Source organism: Oncorhynchus masou, chromosome 31 (genome assembly GCF_036934945.1).
Source record: "Oncorhynchus masou masou isolate Uvic2021 chromosome 31, UVic_Omas_1.1, whole genome shotgun sequence".
NCBI classification, from domain to species: Eukaryota; Metazoa; Chordata; class Actinopteri; order Salmoniformes; family Salmonidae; genus Oncorhynchus; species Oncorhynchus masou.
The window spans coordinates 19639894-19665682 of NC_088242.1; the positions used below are offsets into that span (position 1 = coordinate 19639894).

Below are 25789 nucleotides of genomic sequence, written 5' to 3' on the forward strand. Positions count from 1 at the left end.
TTGAGGCTACTGTAGAACTTAATTTTTATCAATTATTTGGTGACGTGAATATATTTAATATAGTTTAATCTAAAAAGGTAAACTTTTTTAGTGTTTCACTATTTCTTTTTCTTCTGAAATTCACTGAGGATGGTCACCCCATTCCTTCTCCGAAGAGCCTCCAATGATATATTGCGGACTCTGACATTGCTCGTTCTGATATATCTTAATTTATTTATAATTTTGGGGGGGATTATGTGTGTATTGTTTCGTATTGCTAGGTATTACTGCACTGTTGGAGCTAGAAACACAAGCATTTCACTGCACCTGCAAATCTGTGAACGCGACCAATAAACTTTAATTTGACAGGCCTAAACAGATGCCTATCTCGATGTCCTTAACAGAGCTCTCTCTCCCACCCTCCTGCATCTTGACATAGCACACTGAGCCTAATCACACATAATTGGGTGGGAGGGGCAGGGGGCCGTCCCAGGCTTTGTGTGCAAAGGGCAAGTGGTCAAGTTAATGGGGCCCTTGTGTTGAGCAGGGAGCTCTCCCAGTCTCTCTCTGTCTCTCTCTCTCTCTGCTCCTCTCTCTCTCATTCCCTCTCTCAATCTCTCTGGCAGAGCGTGGGGTGGAGAGAACAGTCCTGTTCAAAATATCAAAAGAGAGATCGAGGGGGGCTCGCTTGCCCCTCCCCTGTATTCCCCCTACCCCTGCAGCCCAGCACCGGCCTGACCAGCACAGCCCTCAGGATTAGCTGTTTTATGCTGCCCTCCCTCTCTCCCTCCCCTCTCTCTATTATTTTTGTGGAGGAGTAGTCTGGAGAAGGACTGTGGCCTGCACTGAAAACAGCACCCTGTCTGGGAGCGGCTTAGAGAGCAGGGACCACTGTCTGAGAAAACCAAGAAGGATGACGACGATCTGCAGAGAATGTTATTGTATGAGTTGAGTATCATTTCAACTGATCCAAGCATCTGAAAGGAGGGAATTATACAGGCCCATAATAGGAGATCAAGGTGAAACATGTTGAAATCAAGTCAACCACATTTGATAAAATAATACAATTTTGACATGTTCTTTTGTATTTATTAGGATCCCCATGAACTCTTCCTGGGATCCAAAAAGGGTTAAAACTTTTATATCACAACTATGACAATGTTATTTTCGGAGGTTATTATTATTATTAAAACAGAACAGAACATTAGTTCTAAAAGTAGAGGACTGTAATGTATAGCAGTATGTTTTTAGTGGACAGTTATTAAAACCACCTGAGACTCTAATAAAACAATCAATCAATCCATGTCTAATACAATTGTGGTTAGAGTACAGGTTGGTGGATGTAAAGAGCACAGCGTCTGTAGACCAGAGTCAGTTGAAGACCATAATGCTGAGTGGTGGGTAGAAATAATACTTGATGTTTGCGTTTTATGGACAAACGTCAAATATAGCAGTGAGTTTGTGGAATCATGTTGTTCATGTTAATCTCACAGTAACACAGTTTCAGCTGGAGACAGTGTAGAAGGTCTTGGCTTATAGAGCTGAGCGCATTGAGCAAGAGACCAGGTGTGAGTTTCTTAAAAGCTTCGCAGCATTAAGATCTCCGAAAATCCATTGGAGGCAATTGGAAGCTTTGTAGGCAATGGTCTAAAGATCTGGGTCCTACGAAGCTTTTGGGAAACTCAACCTCAGAGAGGTATTGGCTGAGAAGCACTTTTCACAGTGAACCACATATCGCAATTCAACTCTGTGGAACCCTGCCTTTGGTTTAAGACACTTCTGCAGAGCACAGATGACAAATCAGAAGAATATTTTCAGTTTGATGTGCACTCAGAAACACTTGTTCGGATGGGTACTGGGCATGGATCGAAGTGACCTGAACCCTGTTGATTCATAAATTAAAAGTTCATTATAGACTTTTAGTGAAAGACACTGTCCGGTATGCCCATATACATAAACGTTGTTAGCATACTACTTGGTTAGCGCATCAGAACATTATCTACTGATTCTGTATGTATGCTTCAGTCCTCTCAGTGTTGACAGTTCATTGAGGCTGCGAGGGAAACCTGAAATCTCCACCATTCGGTTTTGCACATCGCACATTGTTGTATTGCACAGTAACAAGGTCGCAAGTGATCAGAGACCGATTCAGCCACACACAACATGTCGTCATCACAACATACACACACTCTTCAAAGCATTGCCACAAAACTTCCAAAAGTCAAGAAAAAACTATTCTGTAATGTTATGTAATAGTAATACTGAACTCACAACAGTGTGAGTGGAGTTAATACAAGAAATATATACTGGAAACAAATCAAACAATTCATCCCCAAGCTTGTATCTCATCAACCGTGACCCCTATGTGAGCCAGGGACACAGTGGCATAAGTACTGGTGTGCAGGACTGCCAGGAAGCTAGACGGCCTAACTCTAACCCTGGGAGTCGGATTGGCAAGAGGCTGGGCAGCGAGGGGAGGATGGTGAGCCGGGTCTCAGAGGAGATGAAGATGGGTGGGGCTGGCTCCTCGGGTCAGGGTGATGAGGAGAGGGTAGTGGATGTTGTCATCATATGCCTCCTTCCCTCCAATCTGCATCTGAAACACACATGTAATCATTAGTCCAAACTGTCGGAAACAGTTGCGTTTTGCAAGGAAAACTAGAGTTTCTATTGGAAAGAATTCTGGTAGATCTCGTCGGTGCCCGTTTTGTTCCGTTTGGTTCCTAGTGAATACACCACAGGAGTTTCAGGTTAGGATGAGGTCAGAGGGGGTGGAAGAAGTTTGCTGCTTCAGATGATACTAACTGGCCCAGATACTACCAGCTGACTTCTCTTAAACAGTGGATCAGTCTAGTGACTCTCTCCCAGGTACTTATCTCACACTTCTCTCAGTTACAAATGGACTGAGTGGAACATGTACAGTATGCCCCCTAGGATACTGCCTCTCCATGCCCACAATGAGCTACACAATAAGCTACAGTCTCTCTATGGGCTAAGCCCGGTGGTGACCAGTGCCCACCTCGGCTGACTTGGCACTGAGGGTCTAGGAGCCGGGCTCTTTCCCAGCCAATCAGATCGCTGATTGGTGTTTGCACCACGCCAGGACTTAGGAAAGTGAGTTTTGTACAAAATGTGAAATCTGTTTATATAAATCAACTCCCTCACAAACAGAAACCCCAGTCGACAGATTCAGAGAATAAGAGAAAATGAAAAAAAGAAGTGGTCTATGATAAATTAGTCCATGACATCTTTGTTACTTTTACAACTTGTATATAATGCATGTCTCATTAAAGGAAGTAGTGGTGTTCGTGATAGCACCAAGGCCCAAAACTGTATATCACAGATGCATCGCAGACAGTACTCCTCCTCCAGATCTCCCAGCCCTCCTCTCACCTGGGACCCAGTGGTACCAACCGACAGTTTCCCTCCCTGCCTGGCTCCCTCCCTACTCCAAAACCAACCAGCTACTTTCAGCAGACATATCCCCTCTCTCCCTCTCAGTCTCAGTCTCCCTCTCCTGGCTTTTGAGAGGACAGATAAGACCTCCCCCCCCCCTCCCCGTGTCCTTGATGTGCGTTATCTCTCTGCACACCCCTCCACGTAACCGGCCGGTGGTTGAACCCGTGACCCGCCTGTATGCGGGGAAGGCCAGCCTCCCAACACTAAGCCCAACTGCAAAGGATGGACGGCCGCATTCACATTCAAATCTGGCCTGGAAGGGGGATGGTGGGGTTGGTGTGGTTGGGGGGCGGGGTGGAGGAAAAACCCTGGCGAGCTCGCAGAGGTGAAAAGTTTAACAAGCAAAGCTGTTCCTCCTGATCACAGACTGCTAATCAGCTTCATGGGTGGCTGGATAAATCGGGACTTACGTTTTAATCGCGCCGCTGCCAAGATGCAAGTCATTTATTTCATTGCCACTTTCGCCCTGCTTTTTTCTCCCTCCGTCCTTGTCTATCCCTCCCTCATTCCTCCCTTAGCTTTCGCAGAGACAGAGAGAGAGAGCGAGAGAGAGAGCAAGAGACAGAGAGAAATGGGGAGGAGAAGGCGCTCCTGGGAGAGAGGAGGATGAACCGGACATCTGGGGTCTCTCGTGGGATTGGGTAACGGAGAGCGAGGGATGGGGTGGATAGAGAGAAAGGGGAAGGAGACGTGTGGGTGGGGTGGGGTTGTTCGCTTATAGGCAGCTGGGAGAGAGGGAGAGAGAGGAAAAGAGGGATATGGACACAGAGGGGTTAACACGTGGGGGGCAAAATTTAAATTCATGACTCTCTTCACAACCATTTGAGTAACAAGATTAAGACGGCGGGCAGAAAATAGATCACATTATCAGGCCCCTTACAGTCCTCCAGCTGGTCGCGCTCTATTCCAGAACAGTGGGGATAAGAGGATAACACGCAGCCCTGCTAAAAAGAAGCCGTCTCCCTGCTCCACACTGGTGAGACCGGCTCATCCTGGAGAGACAAGGGAAGGCCTGCTGCAGGGGGGCGGGGGTGTGTGGGTGTGCATGCACAAGGGGGGCTTGCAGATTTGAGGGTCTTTGGGGTCTTAGAGAACGGTTCTTAAAGAATTTTAACAGCAACACTCATACGCACACATTTCCCACCACTAACACCCATATCTTACGTCCACAACATTCACCTCCGTAAAACTCACACAGCTCAGTGCATTTTCTATCAACTCAGGTCTGAGAGTGGAGTGTTTGGCAGAGTTTCAGACTGCATATATTTTGGTCTTGGTATTAGTGTATAGTGATTTGAGGGACCATCCCATTTCTTAGTGCATCATATTAGACCACATGATCGGACTTGACATCGTAGCAGATTGGAAGCAAGTGTTCAAAAATCAGATCAAATATTACTTGTCACATGTGCCGAATACGATGCAGAGTTAAACAATTGTAATAAAATAAATAACACAATAAAATACACTAGAATGGGCTTTATACAGAGTACCAGATCAATGTGCAGGGTATTAGGTTTTTGAGGTAAATATGTACATAAAGGCAGGGTAAAGTGACTAGGCATCAGGATAGATAATAATAAGGTATTTGAGGTAGATATGTACATGAAGGCAGGGTAAAGTGACTAGGCATCAGGATAGATAATAATAAGGTATTTGAGGTAGATATGTACATAAAGGCAGGGTAATGTGACTAGGCATCAGGATAGATAATAATAAGGTATTTGAGGTAGATATGTACATAAAGGCAGGGTAAAGTGACTAGGCATCAGGATAGATAATAATAAGGTATTTGAGGTAGATATGTACATGAAGGGAGGGTAAAGTGACTAGGCATCAGGATAGACAAAAATAAGGTATTTGAGGTAGATATGTACATAAAGGCAGGGTAAAGTGACTAGGCATCAGGATAGACAATAATATGAATAAAATAAAGAACAGAGGAACAGCAGCAAATGATGAGTGTAAAAGTGTGTGTGTGTGCAAAATGTATGTATGTGTGTGCTTGTGTTGTGTCAGTATGCGTGTGTGTGTTGTGTGTGTGCATATGTAGTGTATGTGAGTGAGTGTGTATATATAGTCTAGTGAGTGTACATAGGGTCCGTGCAAGATAGAGACAGAACAGATAGTTTGGTTACAATTAATTGACTATTTAGCAGCCTGGCTATTTAGCAGTCTTATGGCTTGGGGGTAGAAGCTGTTGTTCCGAGAGCCGATGCTCTGGTACCGTTTGCCAGACGATAGCAGAGTGAACAGTGTGACTTGGGTGGCTGGAGTCTTTCACAATTTTTCAGGCCTTCCTCTGACACTGCCTGACATAGAGGTCCTGGATGTCAGTGATCTCAGTCTCAGTGATGTACTGGGCCGTCCGCCCCACTCTCTGTAGCACTTTGCGGATGAGGGTAGTGCATTTTCCATACCAGGCGGTGATGCAGCCAGTCAAGATGCTCTCTATGGTGCAGCTGCAGAACTTTTGGAGGATCTGAGGCCCAAAGCCAAATATTTTCAGCCTCCTGAGGGAGAAGAAGAGCTGTCGTGTCCTTTTCTTGACTGTGTGGGTGGGTGTGGACCATTTTAAGTCATTAGTGATGTGGACGCCAAGGAACGTGAAGCTCTCGACCTGCTCCACTACAAGGAACGTGAAGCTCTCGACCTGCTCCACTACAAGGAACGTGAAGCTCTCGACCTGCTCCACTACAAGGAACATGAAGCTCTCGACCTGCTCCGCTACAAGGAACGTGAAGCTCTCGACCTGCTCCGCTACAAGGAACGTGAAGCTCTCGACCTGCTCCACTACAAGGAACGTGAAGCTCTCGACCTGCTCCGCTACAAGGAACGTGAAGCTCTCGACCTGCTCCGCTACAAGGAACGTGAAGCTCTCGACCTGCTCCACTACAGCCCCGTCGCTGCTCTCCCCTTTTCTCCTATAGTAGACAACAGCTCCTTGGTCTTACTAACTTTGAGGGAGAGGTTGGTGTCCAGGCACCACACTGCTAAGTCTCTGACCACCTCTTTCCTGTAGGCTGTGTATCTTATGGTGTTTGTGTGTGCGTGCGTGTGCATGTGTGTGTTGAAGTCATCTGCTGGGTGTGATAGAAGTCTTAGTGGTGTGTGTGGTGTGTGTCCTGCGTGCACATATATCAGCTGACACACAGGGGGCAGAATGTTCATCAGAAGATAAGCAAAGGAGAATTAATCACTTTCTGATATGATGAGGCCACTTCAGCCTGCCGCTATATCCACACACAGCAGCTGACCCTGTGTGTGTGTGCATTGGCCTTATGATGCACGCACACACACGCACACATGCACGCACACACACAGACAGACAGACAAACACACACACCTCTGTGTAATTGCACAAAGACCATGGGAGTGGGACACTTGACTCAGCTATCCCGCCCCCTCTGGTCTCCCATCATTATCTACACAGAGACACCGTAGGTGGTCCGGCTCCAACAAAGACCCCAGCAGACTTCAGGTACATCAAGGGCACAATGAAGAGGAGGTGGTGGAGAGAGAGACTGTGTGTGTGTGTGTGTGTGTGTGTGTGTGTGTGTGTGTGTGTGTGTGTGTGTGTGTGTGTGTAAAAAAAAGTAGTGTGTTAAGAGTTCCTTGGCACCTGAGAATCTACTGGCTAATAGAGGACAATCAATGTACAGTACCGGTCCAAAGTTTAGACACAACCTACTAATGCAAGGGTTTATCTTTATTTTTTAACTATTTTCTACATTGTAGAATAATAGTGAAGACATCAAATCTATAAAATAACATATGGAATCATACAGTAACCAAAAAGGTGTTCAACAAATCAAAATATATTTGAGATTCTTCAAAGCAGCCACCCTTTGCCTTGATGACAGCTTTGCACACTTGAAATTCTCTCAACCAGCTTCGTGAGGTAGTCACATGGAATGCATTTCAATTAACAGGTGTGCCTTGTTAAAAGTTAAAAGTTAATTAATGCAATTGAGCCAATCAGTTGCGCTGTGACAAGGTAGGGGTGGGTATACAGAAGATAGCCCTATTTGGTAAAATACCAAGTCCATATTATGGAAAGAACAGCTCAAACAAGCAAAGAGAAGGTCAGTCAATACGGAACATTTCAATAACTTTGAACGTTACTTAAAGTGCAGTCGCAAAAACCATCAAACACTATGATGAAACTGGTTCTCATGAGGACCGCCACAGGAAAGGAAGACCCATAGTTACCTCTAGCGCAAAGGATAAGTTCATTAGAGTAACTTCAATGAATTTATACTCCGCACCTCAGATTGTAGCCCAAATAAATGCTTCACAGAGTTCAAGTAACAGACACATCTCGACATAAACTGTTCAGAGGAGAATCAGGCCTTCATGGTCAAATTGCTGCAAAGAAACCACTACTAAAGGACACCAATTAGAAGAAGAGACTTGCTTGGGCCAAGAAACACTAGCAATGGACATTAGACCGGTGGAAATCTTTCATTTTGCTTGATGAGTCCGATATTTAGATTTTTGGCTCCAACCGCTGTGTCTTTGTGAGAGGCAGAGTAGGTGAACGGATGATCTCTGCATGTGTGGTTCCTACCGTGAAGCATGGAGGAGGTGTGATGGTGTGGGGGTACTTTGCTAGTGACACTGTCTGTGATTTATTTAGAATTCAAGGCACACTTAACCAGCAGGGCTACCACAGCATTCTGCAGCGATACGCCATGCCATCCCATCTGGTTTGCGCTTATTGGGGCAATGATTTGTTTTTCAACAGGAAAATTACCCAACACACCTCCAAGCTGTGTAAGGGCTATTTTACCAAGAAGGAGAGTGATGGAGTGCTGCATCAAATGGCCTGGCCTCCACAATCTTACGACCTCAGCTCAATTGATATGGTTTCGGATGAGTTGGACAACAGAGTGAAGGAAAATCATTCAACAAGTGCTCAGCATATGTGGGAACTGTTTCAAGACTGTTGGAAAAGCATTCCAGGTGAAGCTGGTTGACAGAATGCCAAGAGTGTGCAAAGCTGTCATCAAGACAAAGGGTGGCTATGGAAGAATCTAAAATCTAAAATATATTTTGATTTGTTTAACACTTTTTTGGGTTACTACATGATTCCATATGTGTTATTTCATAGTTTACGATGTAGAAAAATTGTAAAAATAAAGAAAAACCCTTGAAAGAGTAGCTGTGTCCAAACTTTTGACTGGTACTGTAAATACTGTGTCATGTTATGAAGGGAGGCACCCTATATACTGGCCAACAAGCTCTCAGTCTCATGTCAGAATTAGACGTTCATCCATGTTTCGAAGTTGCTCCAAATCTCAAATTTTGAAGTGTTCGTTTCAAGGTTAAGTTTAGTAATTAACTCACTCAGAATTGTTAAGGTTAGGCATTAACTCCGAATGGTTAAAATAAGGTTAAGGTTTGGGATAGGCTTAAAACAAAAATATTAAAAACAACTTAATCATTGGATTCGAACACTTTTGGAACCAGAAGCAGATGCTTATGCCCATCCACCATCCCGTCCATTGCTTGAAGGTAAAAGCGCTCACTGTTGCCCCTAGTGGCCTGTCACACATCCTCTCCTGACTTCCTCAGATATGGATGAAAGTCGAATACTGACTTAGATCACTGGGGACCTGCCTGATACTGGCTGCCTGCTATACTAACTATACCATCCCACCTGACAACATGGTCATTACCTGAACATTCTGTAATGTTGCATCTTCCCATCCTAACTGCTGAACCCTGACTCAAGTTCCACCTAGAGGTCAGTCCCAGGACCAGGCTGCTAATTGGAGAGAAACCTGACCCCGCCCCACCTTGCTGGCTAATCCCCCGACTAATGGGCTTCTAAGTGCCACTTTATATTCCACTGTCTGTCTGTGTCTGTCTATTACCTAGTAGGTCTGTCTGTTACCTCGTCGGTCTATATAATTTATAGCTGTCATGACGCCATAGGGACAAAGACAACAAACCTTAACTGTCTAAAGCATGAAACACACCGATAATCTCACTGCTGATAGACTTCCGGTATGTACTTATCACAGTGGGAGGCCGTTCCTTCTCTTGCAAGATCAAAAGCGGTACCTGCTGCGTGCCAACCCGGTAGCAACAAACCTACTGTTTCTATTTGTAGAATCACAAAGCTCATCAGTGGCCAACAACTTGACTTTCACCCAACCAGAGAGCACGAACCCCCATGTGGGGGAGCCAACAAAAACAAATAATACAAAAAGTGGGCATTTTATTCATACATCCACGGATGAGCTAGTCACACTTCATATGCAATGCAGGTTATGGGATGGTAGCTACCTAAGTGCACAGACGCCATGCCATGCACACAACACTAAATACTTCCTTCAAGCTAGCTAACCACTGTAGCTAGTATTGACATTATAATTCATCACAATGGATTAGCTAGTTTAAAGGAAACAGCTGCCTGTATAAACTCCCAAGTTAGTGCAGTGTCCTTAGCAAGCTAGCTAGCTATGTTGTGATAGCTAGTGAATATGCTTACATTTGTTAGCTAGCTAAACATTTGACTATGGGCTGGCACTGGCAGTATGGGATTATGGAGAGTAAATTCAATTGTTTCTTCGTCATCTTGCTCGGTAGTTATCTAGCTGTAGCTATTTGGCTAGTATAAACAAGGGCTTTCTGCAAAATAGCAACAGTAGCGCAGCTAGCTGACATTGGAATCTAGACCATAAGCAACACACACGGACATGCATTGCCAAACAACGCTACTGCCACCTTCTGGTTTGGAGTATTTGAACAAGGCTTAGCGGCTGACGACTTTGTCTTTGCTGTAGGAACACAAAAGAGATTGACTGCCGACACTAGGTTCAGAGATGCTAAGTACTGCTGCCAGGCAAACGTTTGACAATCCTACCGGTGTGTTTAAGCTTTAACCACAACCACATTCAATCTCTACTGAACCATTTATACCATTAGAATAAATGACTTTCTCATGGCCTAGGTAACCTCACAGACTGCCAGAGAGAGGAGAGTTTCCCTCTTACTACTGTATGTAAAGCACTTTGAGTACCTCAGTATGTAGAAAGGCGCTAAATGAATCCAATACATTATTATTATCAGTCCTTGGTCGCCCACAGCCCAGCAGAACGGTGGGAGCTCAAAAGGCTGCAGCTCAATCACTCATAGAATAGCGACCTCAAATTCAAATCTGGACCTCAAAGCCAGTTCCACTGCTCTAATCAGGGACTGATTTAGACCTGGGAGACCAGGTGGGTGCAATAAATTATCAGGTATAACAGAAAACCAGCAGTACTCCAGACCTCTATTGTAGGATACAATACCCCGGAAAGGAGAAAGACCGAGTCCTGTTGACAGACCCTTTTACCCTTCAGTAGGCCGGTCCATTCTGACGGTTCCAGGCAGTTGAATGGGCCACTCAGTGTGCCTGCCATCATGCCCACCACACGCCAGGCGCCGCCCACGCCCACGCGCTTCCATTAACCAGCTGGACACTGACTGCTGCTCTTAACACTGCCTCTTTCTCTCTCCCTCGCTCTCTCTTTCACTAAGATTATATAGCAACTGTACTTGTTCTTTCTCAATGTGCAAGGCCTTTACAGCACTATACTCAGATCCTGGGCTACCTACATTTTATAAACTTTGGACAGCACCCTTCCCTTGATGTTTTTCGACAAGAGACCCCTCCCTGTAAGGGTTTGGAGGACCGAATACATTTCTCTTCAGGGTTCGGACAGGGCCCGTCAGACAGGGCTCTAGCTCCAATACCAGGCGTCTCGCTCACCTTTAAGTGGAGATCCCACACCTGTTTATCATACTTCTCATAGCGACAGACTTGGAGCCCCGTCCCCTCGGCCAGCTGACAGAACTCCCCCAGAGTGTCTCCTCTAGTGGGGGCAAACACCAGGGCTGTACCCTAAAAAGACAGACAGAGAGAGAGACACAGAAAGAGATAAAGAGAGAGAGACAGTGAGAGAGAACAGAAAGACCGAGAGAGAGACAAAGAGAACAGAAAGAGAGAGCGAGATAGAGAGAGATACAGAGAAAGAGATACACAGTCTATCAATTTATTAAAAAACAATTGAAAAACCTATGTATTTCAAAAGTATACCTGTACTTTACGTGTGTAATGGTATGTTTCTGAATCAGGTTAATGCTTATTTATAACTGCTTATGTATATGCTTGCTAGGGCTGTGACTGTCATGGAATTTTGGATGATGGTAATTGGCCAGCCAAATGATCACGGTCTCCGTAATAACCGTTCGAATAGCAAACAATTCATATTCAAATAATTAGAAGCACATTTTCTCCTCTGCTCCGCTCCTGACTGCATGTGCTGCCATATACATAAAATGAATATATAACGGGTGTCCCCATTTAAGACAATGATGGCATAATGGGTGGACTGGAGGCCATTGAGAGTGTACACAGAAGAGCAAAGCAGGAAGTAAAAGCAGCAAGTGTGATTTGTTGATTCAACTCAAGTGACATTACAAAAAATACATTCCATTACATGAGCCACATCAGTTAACATCATTTGAATGAACAATCTACATTAACATAGAAACTATTGCATTGCAATTACTTTACCAGTCAAATTGGGTTTCCACTAGATACCACAGCCACAAAGTCAAAATGGGCTTTTTGGTCTTAATTTAAGGTTAGCAGCATGGTTAAGGTTATGGTAAAAGTTAGATCTAAAATAACATTTTAATAAGATACATTTTAGAAATTAGAGACTTTGTGGCTGTGGTAAATAGTGAAGACCTTCAATTTGCCAGAGAATAGAGGGCCCAAGGTCGTTCTATTCATTATATTTCTATGTGTGCTGCTACTGCATTGTGGGAAGCCTAGGCAACGAAAGACTCATTTGTTGCTTGTTTCAGCAAAAGGAGCAACAAAGTTTCAACACGTTGTTTAAATTTTAAGAGTCAATGTCATAACAGAAACGGACTCATGTATTATGTACAACGTATTGGTGGTTTCAATTTAGGAAAGCTTCAAGTAGCTTTACTGTATAATCCATTACGTAGTTATGTACAGTTAAGTTAAGTTGTTCACAAAGACAGACACTTTACACAGTGTGTATGTATGTACAGTGTCTTCAGAAAGTATTCATACCCTTTAACTTATTACACATTGTGTTGTGTTACAACCTGAATTCAAAATGGATGACATATATTTAAATATCTCCCATCATCACACAATACCTTATAGTAACCACCTTTGGCACAGATGTGAGTCTTACTGGGTAAGTCTCTAAGAGCTTTGCATACCTGGATTATGACAATATTTGCATATTTGCACATTATTCATGTGTTGGATTTGCCCCAACCACAATGCTTTGTATTCAGGATACAGTATAAAGTGAATTTCTTTGCCACAATTTTTGCAGTTTTAATTTAGTGCTTATTGCAAACAGGATGCATATTTAAAAATATTTGTTATTCTGTACAAGGTTCCTTCTTTTCACTCTGTCATTTAGGTTATTATTGTGGAGTAACTACAATGTTGATGATCCATCCTCAGTTTTCTCCTATCACAGCTATTCAACTCTGTAACTGTTTGAAAGTCAACATTGGCCTCATGGTGAAATCCCAGAGTGATTTCCTTCCTCTCCGGCAACCGAGTTAGGAAGGACACCTGTATCTTTGTAGTGACTGGGTGTATTGATACACCATCCAAAGTGTAACTTCATCAAGCTCAAAGGGATATTCAATGTCTGCTATTTGTTTTACCCTTCTACCAATAGATGCCCTTCTTTGTGAGACATTAGAAAACCTCCCTGGTCTTTGTGGTTGAACCTGTGTTTGAAATTCACTGCTCGACTGAGGGACCTTACAGATAAATGTGTGGGGTACAGAGATCAGGTAGTCATATAACAACTATTATTGCACACAGAGTGAGTCCATGCAACTTATTATGTGACTTGTTGAGCACATTTTTACTCCTGAACTTGTTCAGGCTTGCCAAGTGGTCGAATACTTATTGACTCAAGACATTTCAGCTTTTAATGAATTTGTATACAGTTGTAAAAACATAATTCCACTTTCACATTATGGGGTATTGTGTGTAGGCCAGTGACAGAATATCTAAATTGAATACATTTTAAAGTCAGGCTGTAACAACAAATGTGGAAAAGGTCAAGGGGTGTGAATATGTTTTAGCACTGTATGTATGTACAGTGGAGTCTGAAATTATCAACACCCTTAATAAATATGAGTAATAATGAATTTATGAAATAAATAGTAAAAATACTGAGTTATACTGTATGCAAAAAGAAAGACTACACCCCCTTGGATTTCTTCACATTTTATTGTTTTACAATCGGGTATTAAAATGGATGAATAATGATGAGTGAGAAAGTTACAGAGGGCCAAAGATCATACCTTCAAGACATGCAAACCTCTCAGCATTACCAATAACAGGGGAGGTTAGCATGTCTTCGGGGTATGATATTTGACCCACTGAAACTTTCTCACTAATCATTATTCACGTTTCATTCAGGATTATCCATAATCATGGTAATCATGGTACGAACTGCAAGTCACAAGCTTGATATAGTCATTGCAAGCTAGGAACATGAGACCAAATACTAAAAACTTTTGACTACTTTATTTATAAGAATCCTTAGGGGTGTCAATAATTTTGATCCCTACCTTTTTGAGAAAATGTGCTATTACTTGTTAAACAAAATCTCTTTCTCTGACCAATTGTATTAGTATTAAATAACATAACTTCCCAATTATTTGGAGCATACAATATAGCTCAGTATTATATATTGCTAATCTTTAAGGGTGTCAATCATTTCGGACAATACACACTGAGTGTACAAAACATTAAGAACATCTCCCTAATATTGAGTTGCACCCCCTTTTACCCTCAGAACAGACTCAATTTGTCGGGTCATGGACTACAAGGTGTTCAAAGTGTTCCACAGGGATGCTGTTGGCTGGATGTCCTTTGGGTGGTGGACCATTCTTGATACACACAGGAAACTGTTGATGTGAAAAACCCAGCAGTGTTACAGTTTTTGACACACTCAAACCGGTGCACCTGGCACCTACTACCATACCCAGTTCAAAGGCACTTAAATATTTTGTCTTTCCCATTCTCCCTCTGAATGGCACACATACACAATCCATGTCTCAATTGTCTCAAGGCTTGAAAATCCTTCTTTATCCTGTCTTCTCCCCTTCATCTACACTGATTGAAGTGTATTTAACCGGTGACATCAATAAGGGATCATAGCTGTCACCTGGATTCACCTGGTCAGTCTGTCATGGAAAGAACAGGTGTTCTTAATGTTTTGTACACTCTGATTGTTTAAAGCAAAACTACCAAAACTATTGCGGATGGTGAACCTTTAAAGAAGTCTCAAGGTATTGCTCACCTGAGTACCTTATGATAAACTGTAGACCACACTATCTACCAAGAGAGTTCTCATCTATATTATTTGTAGCCATCTATTTACCACCACAGACTGATGCTGGCACGAAGAGCGCACTCAACCAACTCTATAACGCCATAAGCAAACAAGGAAATGTTCACCCAGAAGCGATGCTCCTAGTGGCCGGGGACTTTAATGCAGGCAAACTTAAATTAGTTTTACCAAGTTTTTACCAGAATGTCACATGTGCAACCAGAGGACCAAAAAAACTCTACACCACCTTTACTCCACACACAGAGATGCATACAAGCCCGACATTTGGCAAATCTGACCATAATTCTATCCTCCTGATTCCTGCTTACAAGAAAAAACTAAAGCAGGAAGTACCAGTGACCGCTCAATACGGAAGTGGTCAGATGATTACAGGCAACAATCCGCATCGAGCTAAAGGCTAGAGCTGCCGCTTTCAAGGAGCGGGACACTAATCCGGACTCTTATAAGAAATCCTGCTATGCCCACAGATGAACCATCAAACAAGCAAAGCGTTAATACAGGACTAAGATTGAATCCTACTACACCAGCTCTGACGCTCGTCGGATGTGGCAAGGCTTGAAAACTATTACGGACTACAAAAGGAAAACCCAGACATGAGCTGTCCAGTGATGCCAGCCTACCAGACAAACTAAATGCCTTTTATGCTCGCTTCGAGGCAAGCAACACTGAAGCATGCACAAGAGCACCAGCTGTTCTGGAGGACTGTGTGAAAACGCACTCGGTAGCCGATGTGAGCAAGACCTTTAAACAGGTCAACATTCACAAATCCGCGGAACCATATGGATTACCAGGACGTGTACTCAAAGCATGCACGGACCAACTGGCAAGTGTCTTCACTTACATTTTCAGCCTCTCCCTGACTGAGTCTGTAATACCTACATGTTTCAAGCAGACCTCCATAGTCCCTGTACCCAAGGAAGCAATGGTAATCTGCCTAAACGATTACTGCTACGTAGCACTCACGTCGGTAGCCAACAGATCCACAGATGACGCAATCTCAATCGCACTCCACACTGCCCTTCCCCACCTGGACAAAAGGAACACCTATGTGAGAATGTTGTTCATTGACTACAGCACAGCATTCAACACCATAGTGCCCATGAAGCTCATCACTAAGATAAGGACCCTGGGACTAAACACCTCCCTCTGCAACTTGATCCTGGACTTCCTGACGGGCCGCCCCTAGGTGGTAAGGGTAGGCAACAACACGCCTGCCACGCTGATCCTCATCACTGGGGCCCCTCAGGGGTGTGTAATCCCCTCCTGTACTCCCTGTTCGCCCACAACTGCAACACCATCATTACATTTGCTGATGACCCAACAGTGGTAGGCCTGATCACCGACAACGCTGAGACAGCCTATAGGGCGGAGGTCAGAGAACTGGCAGTGTTGTGCCAGGACAACAACCTCTCCCTCAATGTGAGAAGACAAAGGAGCTGATCTTGGACTACCCGAAAAGGCAGGGCGAGCAGGCCCCCATTAACATCAACGGGGCTGTAGTAGGCGGGTCGAGGAATTCAAGTTCCTTGCTTTCCACATCACCAACGAACTATCATGGTCCAAACACACCAAGCCAGTCGTGAAGAGGACACAACAAAGCCTTTTCCCCCTCAGGAGACTTGAAATATTTGGCATGGGTCCCCAGATCCTCAAAACTGTCTGCAGCGGCATCATCGAGAGCATCCTGACCGGTTGCATCACCGTCTGGTATGGCAACTGCTCGGCATCTGACCGCAAGGCGCTACAGAGGGTAGTGCGCACGGCCCAGTACATCACTGGGGCCAAGCTTTCTGCAATCCAGGACCTATATAATAGGCGGTGACAGAGGAAAGCCCATAGAATTGTCAGAGACTCTAGTCACACAAGTCATAGACTCTTTCTCCTACCACACGGCAAGCGGTACCAGAGCACCAAGTCTAGGACCAAAAGGCTCCTTAACAGCTTCTACCCCCAAGCAAAAAGACGGCTGAACAATTAATCAAATGGCCATCGGACTATTACATTTGACCCCCCCCCGATGTGTTTGTACACTGCTGCTACTCACTGTTTATTATCTATGCATAGTCACTTCCACCCTACCCTGTACAAATTACCTCAAGTAACCTGTACCCCTGCACACTGACTCGGTACCGGCACCGACCGTATACAGCCTCGTTATTGTTATGTTATTGTGTTACTTTTTATAATAACTTTTTATTTTAGTCTACTTGGTAAATATTTTCTTAACTCTTCTTGAACTGCACTGTTGGTTAAGGGCGTGTAAGTAAGCATTTCACGGTAAAGTCTACACTTGCTGTATTCGGCGCATGTGACAAATAAAGTTTGATTTAAACAATCAAAATCAAATCTATTGCAAGCCCCTTTCAGCAGGTAGGCTATAGCCAGAGGAGAGTTGTGTCTCTGGTAGCTTACTTTTATTCTGGTAAAACACCATTTTCAACAGCGCATAGTTTACAATAACCTATTAGTCAAGGGATTCATCCACTCTTTCTCCATCCCACCATCTATTTTCTCCCTCCCTATCTCAACCTTCTCTCATTTTCTTTCCATCTCTCTCTCCTCCAGCCTCCCTCTCTCCTCCTTAATTGTTTACATGCATTATCATTCCCCAAGTAGACAGCGTTGGGTCCAGGTGACAGACCTGTATTTTGAAAGCCGAGCCTTCCTTAGCCAGAGGAAGGTAAGCAATTTAAGCCCTGGGCTGAGCCCTAATCTTGGGTTGTCAAAAGGAGCCCAGCCATTCTCTCTATGCTAATCAATCAATGACGCCCTGCACCCGTTCACTCAGTGTATGTGTGTGCTTGTGTGTGTGTTTGTGTGTGTGGACCCAGTTATTTGAGTCCTGCCTCTCCTGTGGCCAGACTGAACTCTTAGCTCTGACCACTCTGCTCTCCTCTCCTTTCAGCCAGCCAGTGAGTGGCCATTTGTATTATTGTGATTCCATTCTATTTGATTTCTCCCAGGTATTATATTAGATAATAAACTAAAATATTAAAACTCACCTAATCCAATCAATGGCTGAAACACATCCACACTTTCTAGATGAACCAGTACAGCTAGCACAGTCAGACCACCAGCAGTAAGAGGATTAGCTCCAGGTTCAAAGTTTCTTTGAAATCCTTCGGCTTTAAATATTATTTCATATTTTTGATCATATTATTTGTTTTAATTAAATTGGAGGATGGGAAGGCACACAGCAGTACAAACAAAATAAACATAAAAAACAAGAATAACAGGGGGATGAGCTGGTTTTGACAGCTGTTTTTTCATCTGTTTGAGGAGTCAGAATCCCCCCCGCCCCAAAAAAACATCAGCCCCAAAAAACTAAACAAAAAAACAATTCCACTGTAATGGGCTGATTAGGATGGGGATGGCACGCCTCCATGTTGGAAAAACAAATTAACATCATTAGTAGTAGAAATGAATTGTTTTGTCAATCTGTTGTGGAATCTGTTCAGGGGCCAGTCTGTGGTACTGTGGTTTTAGGGTGAGATAGATTAAAGAGAGAAATTAGGTATAAAGACTAATTTTAGATAATCTCAATTATCTGCATTATAACTAGAGATAAACAAGGCATCAAAAGCCATTGCATTCAAATGAAGGGAGCATAGTCAATATGTGGACGGTGGTCTTGTAAAAAAGAGGGAGAAAGTTCCAAACCAACAATATATCAGGGAATAGAAGGATACAGGATAAGTGTAGAGAGCTGTGCTGATTACACCTGCTCTGGACGGCATACATTAGACCGGCCAACTTAAAGGAAATGTAAGTAAAACATTACTCTAGAGGGGGCCCTGTGTATCTCTCTATACCCTCTGGACACCCAGGGAGGTGGATAGAGGGAGGGTGAAGAAGAGGAGGAAAGAGATGGGGCAGGGGGTTCAAACTGTAGTGTTTTGGATCAGTACCACTTCCTCGTCTCTGAATGGATTACAAAGATCATGGACCCTCCACCGTTACCACGTCAGCACTTTCCCACCCCTCCTCTCCTCCTCTTCTCCCTTTCATCCTCCCCTTTTAATATAAAGACATTTCATATCAAAGCCAATACTTGAAAAAGCCAGACAGATAAATAGAAATCACACATTATCTTTGAAGCCTTTTTTCATTTTACTTTGCCTCTCGTAGCGTGTCTCTTATCACCAGGGGCAAATATGAGAAGTTCCCTGCTTTATGATTAGGGGGAAAGCATTAAATAGATTATAGGACTCCATTCAAGTTGTACACAATAAGTACTAAAGTATTACATGATATTAATCCTGCCATTCCATTACTGTCTCAATCACTGGGTGAAGCCTAATTACGGGGGAGTCCGTTGCTGCAGAGTGAATTGAAACACACTTACGTCTGGTCGCAGTAATCTCCTTATTGCATCAACCAGGCTGCCTCTGTACTGGTCCAGAAACAAGCTGAGGAGGGTGGGAGAGAGGAGGGGGAGGAGGGAGGAGGGGGAGGAGGGAGGGGGAGAAAGAGATAGATTAGAATGCATTCCAGCGATAGTGACTCAAGATAAACTAGGAGGCTATTTATTTTCCTTTGTTTACAAATAAATCCACAAACAGAAGAAAAACAATTTGCATGAATAAAAATCATTTATTTTTTATTTATATTCTCCTCCCTTTATTTTCATCAAAGTCTAAAATGTACGCAGATATCAAACATATGACACACAAACACACTTCAAATCGCTAACAGATCTCGATTTTTCAAAACAATGATTTGAACACAAGTATACAAAGTAATTATCTGTATTCATGTACAGTGAGCTAGCTGTTGTTTTGGCTCTGTACTTTGGATTTGAAATGAGGTTAAAGTGCAGACTGTCAGCTTTAATTTGAGGGTAATCTCATCCACATCAGGTGAACTGTTTAGAAATTACACCACTTTTTGGACATGTCCCCCCATTTTGTGGAGAAAAAGTATAAGGACAAACTCACTTAAAGTTGTATTAAAGTTGTCAAAAGTATTTGTCCAATATTCATAGCACTCAATGACTATATCAAGCTTGTGACTCAAAAAAAATTGTTGGATGCATTTGCTGTTTGTTTTGGTTGTGTTTCAGATTATTTTGTACCCGATATAAATTAATGGTAAATAATGTAGTGCCATTTGTGTCACTTTTATTGTAAATAAGAATAGAATATGTTTCTAAACACTTCTACATGAATATGGATGCTACCATGATTACGGATAATCCTGAATGAATCATGAATAATGATGAGTGTACGGATAATCCTGAATGAATCATGAATAATGATGAGTGTACGGATAATCCTGAATGAATCATGAATAATGATGTGTACGGATAATCCTGAATGAATCATGAATAATGATGAGTGTACGGATAATCCTGAATGAATCATGAATAATGATGAGTGTACGGATAATCCTGAATGAATCATGAATAATGATGAGTGTACGGATAATCCTGAATGAATTATGAATAATGATGAGTGTACGGATAATCCTGAATGAATCATGAATAATGATGAGTGTACGGATAATCCTGAATGAATCATGAATAATGATGAGTGTACGGATAATCCTGAATGAATTATGAATAATGATGAGTGTACGGATAATCCTGAATGAATCATGAATAATGATGAGTGTACGGATAATCCTGAATGAATCATGAATAATGATGAGTGTACGGATAATCCTGAATGAATCATGAATAATGATGAGTGTACGGATAATCCTGAATGAATCATGAATAATGATGAGTGTACAGATAATCCTGAATGAATCATGAATAATGATGAGTGTACAGATAATCCTGAATGAATCATGAATAATGATGAGTGTACGGATAATCCTGAATGAATCATGAATAATGATGAGTGTACGGATAATCCTGAATGAATCTTGAATAATGATGAGTGAGAATGCACCAATATCATACCTCCAAGACATGCTAACCTCTCACCATTACAGGGGAAGTCAGCATTTTTGGGGGGGTATGATTGTGCATATGTAACTTTCTCACTCATCATTATTCACCATTCAGTTAGGACTATCCATTATCATGGTAGCCTCCACGTTAATGAAGAACTGTTAAGAAACATATAGGTGCATTCAGAAAGTATTCAGACCCCTTGACTTTTTCCACATTTTGTAATGTTAAAGCATTACTTTAAAATTGATTAAATTGCCCCCCCCTCAATCTACACACAATACCCCATAATGACAAAGGAAAAACACAAACATTTTTTTGGGGTCAATTTATTTTTTACTCAGTACTTTCTTGAAGCACCTTTGGCAGCGATTACATTCTTGAGTCTTCTTGGGTATGACGATTAATTTCTTTGATTCATCTCTGCAGATCCTCTCCAGCTCTGTCAGGCTGGATGGGGAGCGTCACTGCACAGCTGTTTTCAGGTCTCTCCAGAGATGTTAGATCGGGTTCAAGTCCGGGCTCTGGCTGGGCCACTCAAGGACATTGAAACTTGTCCCGAAGACACTCCTGCATTGTCTTGGCTGTGTGCTTAGGGTCCTTGTCCTGTTGGAAGGTGAACCTTCGCTCTGCAGATATTTGTCCTTCTGTAAGGTCTCCACAGAGGATCTCTGGAGCTCTGTCAGAGACCATCGGGTTCTTGGTCACCTCCCCGACCAAGGCCCTACTCCCCGGATTGCTCAGCTTGGCTGGGCGGCCAGCTCTAGGAAGACTCTTGGTGGTTCCAAACTTCTTCCATTTAAGAATAATGGAGGCCACTGTGTTCTTGGGGACCTTCAATGCTGCAGACATTTTTTGGTACCCTTCCCCAGATCTGTGCTTAGACGCAATCCTGTCTCGGAGCTCTACCGACAATTCCTTCGACCTAATGACTTGATCTCTCCTCTGACATGCACTGTCAACTGTGGGACCTTATATAGACAGGTGTGTGCCTTTCCAATCAATTGGATTTACCACAGGTGCACTCCAATGAAGTTGTAGAAACATCTCAAGGATGATCAATGGAAACAGGAAGCACCTGAGCTCAATTTCGAGTCCCATAGCAAAGGGTCTGAATACTTACGTAAATAAGGTATTTCTGAATTTATAAAAAACTGTTTTAGCTTTGTCATTATGGGGTATTGTGTGTAGATTAATGCAGGAAATAAACAATTTATCCATTTTAGAATAACGCTGTAATGTTACAAAATGTGAGAAAAGCGAAGGGGTCTGAAAAATCTCAGAATGCACTCCACTCTTATTTACAATAAAAATGACTCCAAAATGACACAATACATGATTTACCATTAATTCCTATTGGGCACAAAATAATCTGAAACACAACCAAAACAAACAGCATGTGCATCCAACAAGTTTGTAAAGTCACAAGCATGTAGTCATTTTGTGCTAGAAATATGGGACCAAATACTAAACTTTTGACTACTTTAATACAACTTCTAATATTCAATATGACACTGTTATATATGCCATTAGTCAACTGTTGACTATGTGAGAGCTGCAACCTGACCTTGTTACCTTACAGAAAGCCCTGGCTGGTTTAAAATGTGTACTTAATGCATCCAAGACTAAATACATGATGTTCTCTAGTTCTCTCCTGAATGTTTCAGATGGACTACATATTTATTAATTCGATGGTCCTCCCATTGATCGGGTTCCCGCCTACAAATATCTGGGCATTTCAATTGACAAAGACTTCATGTTTAAAAAGCATATAGATGAGTTTGTTAAAAAGCTAAGATTCAAAGTGTGTTTAAAAAAGAAATATATATAAAAATATCTATCTCCCTAAATAGCAGGAAGCAGGTTGTACAGTCAACTTTCCTGACAGTCATTGATTATGGCAACAGCATTTACCAGATTGCAGCAGCCATTACTCCTAAACCTTGGGATGCCGTCCACCACAGCGCCGTTCGTTAGATCACTGGTGACAGTTTTAATACTGACCACTGCATCCTGTATCAAAAAGTTTGGCTGGTCCTCATTAAAGTCCCATATAACAATTCCTTACTTCCTTTTTGTTTACAAAGCCCTACCACACAAGCTTCCAACTTACCTAACTTTGTTGCTAATATATAAAAGAATGAACTACCAAACCCACTCGCAGGATTGGTTAACTTGAGGTAAATCCTCCTTTAGTTTTAGTGACCCCCATTGTTGAAATAACGTACAAAATGATTCCCTGGTGACACTAGAGCAGTTTAGGACTCTAGTGTTGAATGAATTCATTGAGGATTTATTTGAATGGTTCATTTGTTGTGGTCTTGAGGTTGTGCATTGTGGTTATTTTTATTCTTCTTGTTTGAAATGTAATGTAAATTGTTCTTCCTGTTGTGGAAAATGTTTCTACTCAGGACACGATTGGGAATGAGACCCTGGTCTCAATTGGGCTATCCTGAATAAAAGTTAATACATATTATTTAAACAATCATTTTATAAAACATTGCTCTTTCCATGACATAGACTGACTAGGTGAATACTATGATCCCTTATTGATGTCACTTTTTAAATCATGAAGGGGCGGAGACCGGTTAACAAAGGAAGCCTTGAGACAACTGAGACATGGATTGTGTATGTGTGCCATTCAGAGGGTGAATGTGCAAAACAAAATATTGATGTGCCTTAGAATGGGGTATGGTAGAAGGTGCCAGGCGCACTGGGTTTGTGTCAAGAACTGCAATGCTGCTGGGCTTTTCACGCTCAACAGTTTCCTGTTTGTATCAAGAATGGTCCACCACCAAGCTAACTTGACACAACAGTGAAAGTATCGGAGTCAACACGGGCCAGCATCCCTGTGGAACGCTTTCTACACCTTGTAGAGTTCATGCCCCATCGAATTGAGGCTGTTCTGATGGCAAAACGGGGGGGGGGGGGGGGGTTATATAATTTACAAGTAACAGCCATCATTTTAATCCCCAAACCTCAACAGTGACATGATATAAAACGGTACAAACCTAGTGACATTTGAATAATTGTTGGAGTTTTTTGCAAGTCTAAGGGAACTCAACAAGCTATCATATGTCATTACTCAGCAATGACCATTATCAGATCATTGAACACTGGTGCAATGTATGTAAAACTCCTTTAGATGAAACGGAGTGAGAGATTTAAAAAGAGATGGCAAGACTAAGGTGGAGGGCTTGGAATGAGATCGTATACTGTATCTGCCTGTTTGTAGGAGGAGTTAAGATAAATTGTTTAAATTCAGATGAGAATATAAGGAATATAAAGGTGATATTAAGATTTAAGAGATTAAACCTGTGTGAGAAAGTGGAGTGTAATTGTATTCAAATATGAGTGAGAGTGAGTGAGTTTGACAGACAGAGACTGTGTGTGTGTTAACGTGGCCACTCATGTTTGTCCTCTCTTTGGGGAGACGGGTGACAGGAGCGTCATTGAGCAGGAGATGAGAAGAGGAAACAGACTTGTGTTCATGCACGCCTCGTTGCCTACGGTGATCACCCTGGTAACGCACTCACGGTCAGATCAGCACCATGCTGGGCTTCAGTCACCCCCCTCACCCTCCCCCTCCAATCACACCCAAAGCAGCCGTCACTCTAATCACAATAGCCTCTGTCAGGACCAATATTATCCCAAATGAGTGCTAAAGTAATTTGACTAAATGCAACAATACAACCCAGATCTAGCATAATCCAACACAAAGCCCCTACTGGCTCGCAGCGCTGCAATCTGGGGGAAACTTTCCAATCACGTTAGCTGGTGACCTTCCCTATGCAAATCTGTCTCTTCTGTAGGAAATCCGTGTGGAGCGGAGCGGGATGGAGCAGAGCGGAATGGAGGAGAGGGGAGCGGTGCAGGATGGAGGAGAGGGGAGCGGTGCCGGATGGAGGAGAGGGGAGCGGTGCCGGATGGAGGAGAGGGGAGCGGTGCAGGATGGTGCAGAGGGGAGCGGTGCAGGATGGTGCAGAGGGGAGCGGTGCAGGATGGTGCAGAGGGGAGCGGTGCAGGATGGTGCAGAGGGGAGCGGTGCAGGATGGAGGAGAGGGGAGCGGTACAGGATGGAGGAGAGGGGAGCGGTACAGGATGGAGGAGATGGGAGTGGTGCAGGATGGAGGAGAGGGGAGCGGAGCGGGGTGGTGCAGAGGGGAGCGGTGCAGGATGGAGGAGAGGGGAGCGGTACAGGATGGAGGAGATGGGAGTGGTGCAGGATGGAGGAGAGGGGAGCGGAGCGGGGTGGTGCAGAGGGGAGCGGTGCCGGATGGAGGAGAGGGGAGCGGTACAGGATGGAGGAGATGGAGTGGTGCAGGATGGAGGAGAGGGGAGCGGAGCGGGGTGGTGCAGAGGGGAGCGGTGCCGGATGGAGGAGAGGGGAGCGGTGCAGGATGGTGCAGAGGGGAGCGGTGCAGGATGGAGGAGAGGGGAGCAGAGCGGGATGGAGGAGAGGGGAGCGGTGCAGGATGGAGCAGAGAGGGAGTGGTGCAGGATGGAGGAGATGGGAGCGGTACAGGATGGAGGAGAGGGGAGCGGTACAGGATGGAGGAGATGGGAGTGGTGCAGGATGGAGGAGAGGGGTGGGGAGCGGTGCAGGATGGAGGAGAGGGGAGCGGTACAGGATGGAGGAGATGGGAGTGGTGCAGGATGGAGGAGAGGGGAGCGGAGCGGGGTGGTGCAGAGGGGAGCGGTGCCGGATGGAGGAGAGGGGAGCGGTGCAGGATGGTGCAGAGGGGAGCGGTACAGGATGGAGGAGATGGGAGTGGTGCAGGATGGAGGAGAGGGGGTGGGGAGCGGTGCAGGATGGTGGAGAGGGGAGCGGAGCGGGGTGATGCAGAGGGGAGCGGTGCAGGATGGTGCAGAGGGGAGCGGTGCAGGATGGTGCAGAGGGGAGCGGTGCAGGATGGAGGAGAGGGGAGCAGAGCGGGATGGAGGAGAGGGGAGCGGTGCAGGATGGAGCAGAGAGGGAGTGGTGCAGGATGGAGCAGAGGGGAGCGGTGCAGGATGGTGCAGAGGGGAGCGG

General features: G+C 43.9%; 1 protein-coding gene across 1 annotated transcript in view; it reads right to left on the bottom strand.

Annotated features, from left to right (window-relative positions):
- Positions 1-1055: 1055 nt before the first annotated feature.
- Positions 1056-25789, bottom strand: part of LOC135523526 (calmodulin-lysine N-methyltransferase-like) — a 72656-nt gene continuing 47922 nt past the window's right edge. The window contains exons 6-8 of the mRNA XM_064950276.1: positions 19207-19270; positions 11201-11332; positions 1056-2575 (exon numbers count right to left, since the gene is read on the bottom strand). Of these exons, the coding sequence (XP_064806348.1) occupies positions 2474-2575; positions 11201-11332; positions 19207-19270 (298 nt within the window). The 3' untranslated portion in view covers positions 1056-2473. The remainder of the gene's footprint in view (positions 2576-11200; positions 11333-19206; positions 19271-25789) is intronic.